This window comes from Squalius cephalus (assembly GCF_949319135.1).
Source record: "Squalius cephalus genome assembly, chromosome: 4".
In the NCBI taxonomy this organism is placed as follows: domain Eukaryota; kingdom Metazoa; phylum Chordata; class Actinopteri; order Cypriniformes; family Leuciscidae; genus Squalius; species Squalius cephalus.
The window spans coordinates 26,140,404-26,149,137 of record NC_137125.1 but is presented as its reverse complement, the minus strand read 5'-3'; the positions used below and the strand labels follow the sequence as shown (position 1 = coordinate 26,149,137).

General features: G+C 36.3%; 1 protein-coding gene across 1 annotated transcript; it reads left to right on the top strand.

Moving 5' to 3' along the window:
• Nucleotides 1-273: 273 nt before the first annotated feature.
• LOC307157203 (uncharacterized protein) lies at nt 274-5,912 on the top strand. The gene is made up of 3 exons (XM_079869051.1): nt 274-336; nt 970-1,207; nt 3,208-5,912. Exons 2-3 carry the CDS (start codon nt 1,036-1,038, stop codon nt 4,242-4,244), a joined length of 1,209 nt encoding a protein of 402 aa, XP_079725177.1. The 5' UTR covers nt 274-336; nt 970-1,035; the 3' UTR covers nt 4,245-5,912.
• The last annotated feature ends 2,822 nt before the right edge of the window (nt 5,913-8,734 follow it).

Genomic DNA, 8,734 nt, shown 5'->3' with positions numbered 1-8,734 from the left:
AAATTAGTTTGTTACTGAAAAAAGTTCCTGATCACTTGTATAAATGGTTTCTGCACACAAACACTAGTGTTTAGCCATTTAGACAGAATCTCATATATGAGGTTCAAAGGCTTTTTATTTGGTAGTTCTCAGCACATTATCAACCAACATGCATTTAAATATATATATCACCAATAATTCAACTCCGAATGCCTCTGATATGTGTTGTATTATTTGTATGTGATTTCCCTATACACATATCTGAGTTTAGCGTGTGAACAGGACTTTTATTTTGGAGGGGTGATGTGACGTCACAAAGCTGCGCCGCGCTCCTGCGTCTGATTCGGCTGGAGAAAGGTTTGTATTTAAAGTGTTTAAATAAATGCAAACCGTTCAGATAGTTTTATAGTGTAACATTTTTAAACTAATGTTTAATTATTGAATGTAAAATTATAATGCGTTATTTAACATTTATGAACGTTATTGTTTCGTGATTATAGCGCATCCACACGTGAGAAACAGAAAAGGTGCGTCTCGTTTCGCCCCTTATATAGTGAATGAATACGAATGAATAATCATGAACACGAATTCGGTCACTGGCAAGTAGAGATGGAGAAACGGATCTTTTTGAAACTCAGGAGTCAACTGAATCAGTTACTACGCAAAATGATTCAGTGATTCGAATCACCGCATGCAGACGAGACCTGCTGGTCAAAACAGAAATACAACAAGAACACAAACACAATTAGCAAATGTTTTGATTAACGTGTAATCTATGAAACATGATTTAACACCATTAAGTGGCTATTATAAATCATAACACCATAGTGTCTATAATTTGTGTTCTTTTAATAATTTACTTGTTTGCGTGTGTTTTTCCCGCTTACCAATGCACTGAACTACTGAACTAGAGCTGATTGAGACACACCCAGAGATTTCGTTTGGATTTATTTTTCTTTCTGTTGTTTATTCTCATCTTAATCATGACAGATTGTCCAAACACCCCAACAAAAAATTCTGGTGAAGCGACTGAGGTCCACGTGACACACTATAAAGATGGCGTTTATTAAAGAGGAGAGTGAAGACATGAAGATTGAAGAAAGATTCAGAGTGAAACAAGAAGATACTGAAGAACAAACAATGATGGTGATTATTAAAGAGAAGAGTGAAGAAAGGAAGATTGAAGATACATTCAGAGTGAAACAAGAAGATACCGAGGAACAAACAGGTTGGTTTCATTCTCAAAGCGGAACTCAGTCATTTGATGCTCATTAAAATGTCCAGCTCTGCAGGAATTAATAATATTTTTGCAAGATGTTGAGGCATGTTGAGATCACATGACCAGCTAAACACCTTGCTTCAAGTGCACCTGAGAAGCTTACTCCAAGTTGGGAACATAAATTCACTCATTCAAGTTGGAAAAATATGGTAGCAGCCCAAACAAAATTATTATTTGTGTGACTTTAAACAATTACTTTAATGAAAACCATTAATTATTTAATTATGCATATTATACATATGCAATTATGCAAATGTTGTTACGATACCAAAATTATGACTTTGATACGATACCTGACTAAAATATCTGAATACTACTACTGAACTGTTACCATGACGAAAACCTAAAAACAACAGGAAAAGTAACTGCATGAAACTTACATTCTGGGCAGAGCAGATAAATGGTCAGTGGTGTGTGGTTTAAATGATTAGCTCTATAGAGTGGTGCAGGTAAAAGGTAAATTTGTAGGCCAACCGGCAGTTTTCATCACACTGGTTCCCTCGACAAAAACCCAATAGGATTTTTCTATAGGCTTTTGGATTTATCGCTAAAAACAAGCTCTGTGATCAACAAAAGTTTATGATACTTGCACGTTTTGTCCATTAAGATAATTATCACAGATGAACACAACTTTTATGAAACTTGAAGCCTAAATGCAGTCGCCAGAAGTAAAAAGCTAAAGCTGGGCTATAAACGAACTACACCATGGTCCAACGACTTCAACCATCACTAAGTTTCCAACAACTTTTCCAGGGTAATACTGATGTATTTTATGTCGTAGAATAAAACGTTAAGAAATCTTGAGCTTGTGTTACCACACCTTTTTTCAGCCATATAAACAAAAACCCATTAACTTTGGTACGATGGAAACAGAAGTGCTAAAATGGTAACTCATTTCCAGGTTTTGGCCTACAAATTTTAGTCTGGAAAGATTCTAACTTTAGAATCCAATCTTTTCTGTTTGGTAACCATCAATGGTTGAACAGGGTTCCTCAAATCCAGAGGAACTGCAGAATTTAGCTCAAACCAGGGTTCGTACAGATACTGTATAACAAAATAATGTATAAATTACTTTAAGGAATAAAATGACTACAATCAGAGATCTCATTTATCAAACATTTATCAATTCTTTATCAACTTTAAAATAAAAAAATAAAAAAAAGAAAGAAAAGTAAATGGACTTCTTTTAGATGCTCTTTTGAGTAAAAAAAAAGCCAGCCAAGTATGTTGTTTAGGACCCAAGAATCAAAGTCTCCCAATGTTGCACTCGGTTTAGGGTTCTGCAAAAGAAGATTACGTCAAATGTATTCTTCCATGGCTATCTAGCAAGCATGCGGTGTTAGTTATTATTATATTGGTTATATTATATTGCAATCTAATGGCTTGTTTGCACTAAAACTCTTATTTATATTTGAATGATTTGTAATTTTCACTCAAATTACAGATATAAGGTATCCACAATGCAATATAGAACTTAACATCACACACACACATATATATATATATATATATATATATATATATATATATATCAAATAAATTACATTGAGCACAAAAAAACTTTTTAAAAACATTTTAGGGGAAACAGGAACTGCTTTAACTGTGACATAAGCACAGGGCCGGCGCCAAGGGGGGCATAGATTAAATTTAGAGGTGTAAATCACACGATACAATCCAACATTGATTCTAATAGCCACCGATTCAGTATTTATCTATACCTCAAAACATGACATGATACGATTTTATTTGATTCAGAGGTATATGTGTATATAAAGTCGTTCTGAGATTTCAGATAACACCTCTTCTGGTAGCTTAGTTGGTATAGGATTTAGCATACATGTTGTAGGTTTGGTTGCTTTGTGTTGGTTTTAATGCTTTAAATGTCTAAATGTTTTGATATCTGTTGCTTTGTGCCATTAAACAGGTTAATTTGTCTTTTTCCACCCTAGACCTGATGGCCCTGAATGAAGAGATTCAAGAACTGAATGAAAAGGAAGAGAAAGATCAGTATAAAAATCCTAATTTCATAACTGGAAAAAAATCTTTTAGTTGCTCACAGACTGAAAATACTTCCTCACAAAAGTCGAGAGCTAGAAGTAATTTCACCTGCCAAGAATGTGGAAAGAGTTTCAATCAACATGTAAACCTAAAAGTCCACATGAGAATTCACACTGGAGAGAAGCCTTTCTCCTGCCAACAGTGTGGAAAAAGTTTTGCTGAAAAAGGAAACCTTAATAAACATAAGAGAGTTCACACTGTAGAGGACCCTTTCCCCTGCCAACAGTGTGAAAAAAGTTTCACTCAAAAATACAGACTTAAAGCCCACATGAGAGTTCACACTGGAGAGAACCTTTTCACCTGCCAAGACTGTGGAAAATTTTTCATTAGAAAAGCAAGCCTTAAAATTCATATGAGAATTCACACCGGAGAGAAGCCTTTCACATGCCCTCAATGTGGAAAGTGTTTTTCACATATAGCAACAATTAAATCCCATATGAGGATTCACACTGGAGAGAGGCCTTTCAATTGTGATCAGTGTGGAAAGAGTTTCAGACAAAGAGTCGCCCTTAATTCCCACAGGAGGATTCACTCAAGAGGGAATTGTTTTATTTGTCATCAGTGTGGAATGAGTTTCAAAGACAGCAATCACCTTAAGAATCATGTAAAAGCTCACACTGGAGAAAACCCTTTTATGTGTCATCATTGTGGAAAAACTTGCTCAAACAAATCAAACCTTAATGTTCACGTGAAAGTTCACACTGGAGAGAAGCCTTTCACCTGCCCTCAGTGTGGAAAGAGTTTCACAGTTAAACAAAGCCTTAAGACGCACATAAGATCTCACACTGGAGAGAAGCCTTTCACGTGTCTTCAGTGTGAGAAGAGTTTCACATATCGAGCAGAACTGAAATGTCATTTGCAAACTCATTCTGAAAAGACATTGCAGAAAAAGGAGCACTTTCAAAAATCACCTTCACAGACAATTTAATTGTGATGGCAAAAGATTTTTTATTACACCGACGACACTCTAGACAAGTCTGATGTGAGACTATTTTTATTTATGTGGAATGAGTTTTAAATGGCGCCATAAACATATCCATCTGTGTAAAATTAATTTTGATTGTATAGAGGCATCACTCATCGTTTCATTAAGATTAATACAGTGGAATCAATATCTATGTATCTACAGTGGCAAGAATAAGTTTGTGAACGCTTTGAAAATATCTGGATTGAATTCATAAAGGGCTTTCGCCCCGGGTAGTTCTAGGAACTAGCCACGAGGGTGGTTCCCTGAGAACTAATGGTTCCCTTAGGAACGTTTTCCTAGTTGCATTCGCACCGCCAGTAGGAACTCTAAAGTGACGTAAACCACGCTTGTTGTTGTGGCTTTTATTTTGATGGAGCGGCGGACCTTTATTTTTGACGGCACTGAACACCAGCCTGAACACAGTGCTCGCATTCTCCGTGTTCATTAGTTTACGATCTGTCTAAAAGTCCTGTCTAATACGCTATTAGATAGAAATGTGATACATCGAAAGTAGACAGTAATGAAAAGTTAGTAGCATATGTCATGTGGTAGATGTCCAGTGTTGCTGAGCAGAAATACATAAGCATGTTTGGCTTGGTCCCCTCAAAGTCGCGTTAGATTTTCTCCTCAGTGTAAAGGTTAAGAGGCCCATCTATCACTGTTTTCCATGTTCGTAGAGATCGTTTCTGGAGTAAATATATAGGCTATAATCTGTTTACATAGCCTTTTTAAAAAATGGCGGGTGCTGGTGTTTTGCGTGTGTTCGGCCAATCAGTGAACACTAACCTCACTGGTAGTTCCTATAGTGCTGGTTTAGACCCTACTCCGGAGTAGAAATGAGTTCTTCCAAAAGGAGTTCCTAGAACTAAAATCGCCAATAGTTCTAGGAACTATGAAATGGTTCCTCTGGTGCGAAAGCCTCTATTGAGTATTCAACAGCCCAGAACTTACTACATTTGTAGAAAGTGAATTCATGGATGCCCATATCTTTAGCAATGCTTCTGTAAGCCTTTTCCAGCTTTGTGCATCTATAGCCAAGTTTCCATCCACTTTTTACCTTTTGTTATCGACTAAGTGAATATGCATTAAAAGAAGATTGCGAAATTTGTAATTGTTTCTTTCACATTCCAAATATTTGTAAAATGCTGAGAGTAATGAGACAATTGGATTTCACTAGTTTACTGCTTACTATTTTCATAAAATAATGAGTCTATTATTAAATTAGGAAATCAGAAGTTCACAGCGAAGTGGGACAGCTTGTCTGACAGGACTGCATGTTACTGCATTTATATGACAAATCTTATGGGTTTGGACACAGGGCAGCTTTTTTTGTCCTGCATGCAAAATTTTAGGTTTCATCAAAATGATTGGTAGTAATGTTCGGTCACATACCAACAATCTTTAACGTAAGCCTTGCCATGCAGTCAAAGCCAGTCTGGCGTAGCCGAGAACACATTCAGATAAAAAAAAAATAAAAAAAAAATTACCTTATTCGTTCTGGTTTCAGAGTTCAATAACATCAAATCAAACAAAAACATCCAGTTTTTTTTCCAAAATCAGATATTCTGTTTTAAATGGTTTATAGAGCTGCCGTCTTAATTCTAAAATTCATTTAGAGATTTTTGGATTCAACCCACTTTAGTTTCCTAATTTGTTTGAGATAAAATTATAGTAGATACATTACATATTAATAAACTGTATTTATAAAAATTATTTTATTAACAAGTGCCATGTTTGTGATTTTCATTTGTCATGTAGCCAGCTTCTGACCATGGAATCATGATTTTATGACATAAATTTTATTTATTCATGTACAGAATTAACGTGTATTTTACCTTTCTTTTTGTCAGTTTTGAAAACTATAACTGCCTTCCTTTATGTGACAGATGCCCTATTTTTATTTTGATGCAGATATTTTCAAGGTGCTATATTTTCCTCATCCATTTGAAGCAAAACTTTATTATATATTATTACATTGTATACATAAAATTATTTATTATTAACAATTGTCATGTTTTTTGTACTTTGTTATAAAGACTGTTTAGATCAAGACTTGATCATCAAACAATATTCAGAAACGAGTGCAGTTGTAGCTATTATTTTCTGATGAACTTTTATTAGATTGTAAAAAACCAGACAAAATTAGGCTACAAAAATAAGGATGAATGTTATCACATCTTATTCTTACCAAAAGAAATAAATGATTTCACATACAATTTAATATGAATATAATAGATTTAATGCGACTTTGAACTGCAGAGAAACGGTGCTTTAACGGGAGCAAAGTCACCCAACGCTGCATACTATATGCTTATTCTGTCATATGACACAACATTTATTGGCGCTAAAGCCCTGTTTCTCGACAAAAAGTTTACCCAAACTAGTTTTTTTGTGACCTTTGTGTCATGAATTATGTGACTGTTGTTCCTTTTTTGGCCATGTGAGGTCCTCAGTGTTTTTGTTTGATGCCTGTCACATGTTCAGATCACATGTTCTCATTATTGATTTGCTAGTTTCACCTGAGCCTTGTTAAGTTGCCTATTTAAACCCCCTGTTGTCTTGAGTTCTTTGCTCAGTCTTGAGTTGACACTGGTGCAGTCCTGTAGACTAAACCTTTCCGTGAGTGGTCTTCCCCCTGGGATTGTTTGCTTGTTTCTGACCTTGCCTGCCTGTTTCTTGGATTACGAGTTTGCCTGCTGCTTTTGGATTGTTCTCTGTTTCTGACTGATTTTGGACTTTGCCTGGATTGTGACTTTGGATTTTTGCCTGTTCCCTGTTGGATACCTTAGCTCTGCTTTTCAAATAAAGACCTTGAACTGAGTTAACGTGTGTCTCTGCATTCTGAGTCTCAACACACCACCTTGTGGCACCGAGGTAGAGCTCCCACCTGCTGCGCAGGAGACCCGGGTTCGATTCCCAGTTGAGCCTAACACTTTGAAGTAAAGATTTTGATGCACTAAACCAGTGGTCTTCACTATATTTTTCATGCGAGCCGCACTGATAGGACTAAGTCAGTAGGAGAGCCATTTTACCGCAAAGTATAAAAAGTTACATCCAGTCATACATACCATGTCTGCCTATCATTCTGTCACCCCTGAACAATACAATATGCAATGCAATAAATACAAAAGGGTGAAAAAAAAAAACATTATTTATGATTTATCAATCAAATTTGTAATTGAGACAAGATGATTTCCTTTAATGAAAAAAAAAAAGAAAACAAAAAAAGGGATTTCCAGAAAATATTCATCCCAGAATGACTTATTAAAGTTATTTTTTTCTACATTAGCCCATCTTGTAGGCCTATCTAACCAACCAAGAGCACATGCAGCGTTAAGAGCTGGAAAGACCGCCATATAACTGGCATCTCTGCAGAGACTGGATATTTACATGCACAACTTTTGTTTCAGTCGGACTGAATTCATTCAGATTGATGAATCTGAATGTATTCTAGTTTACATGAACGCTAAACATCGTGATGTGATGATCGGGTTGATGTGCGTGTTTATAAGTCAAAAGATTCAAATCGGAATATGAACATATGAACCGTTGTGCCGTGCTGTTTGTATTTATCACGCAGTAAAAATGCCCAAAGTCGTCTGTATGATAATCTGAAACAAGGACTGGTGAGCCGTTGTCCTGCTTCACTTCACAGATGCTGAGTGAAAGGAGAATTATAGAATGACAGGACACTCATTTATGTGACACTTTATTCATCAGGAGAACAGCTCGTTCAGCGCGTCATACCTCGTCCTTTCAGTTTCGGTTTTCAGTCGATCAAGTTTTTTCACGTTCTCTCGATAAACCACCCCTTTCAATCCGATCGAAATTATTTGAGCTGACACTTTTAGTTTTTAAAGGGTTATGTTAAAGCCCTACTTGTTATTAATGGTTTTATGAAATATCTCTAGTGAATGCATTATCATATCAACGTATTATATTTACCGCCATGCGAGCCACAAATTAAAGCTTGGCGAGCCGCATGAGGCTCGCGAGCCGCGCAATGAGTAACAAGATGGAAACTTGGCTTTTGTAATGTGTTTTTAAGGACCTGTGAAAGCATTGGGGATTGAGACATGGGTCACACATAATAATAATAATAATAATAATAATAATTCATTACATTTATATAGCTCTTTTCTCTGCACTCAAATCGCTTTACATAGAAAGGGGAATCTCCTCATCCACCACCAATGTGCAGCACCACCTAGATGATGCGACGGCAGCCATATTGCACCAGAATGCCCACCACACACCAGCTTATTAATACAGATATTGATACAGACAGTGATGAAGCTGATCAGTATATGGGGATGATTAGGAGGCCATGATGGACAGAGGCCACTGGGCAAATTTGGCCAGGATACCAGGGTTACACCCCTACTCTTTCGAAAGACATCCTGGGATTTTTAATGACCACAGAGAGTCAGGACCTCGATTTAACGTCTCAT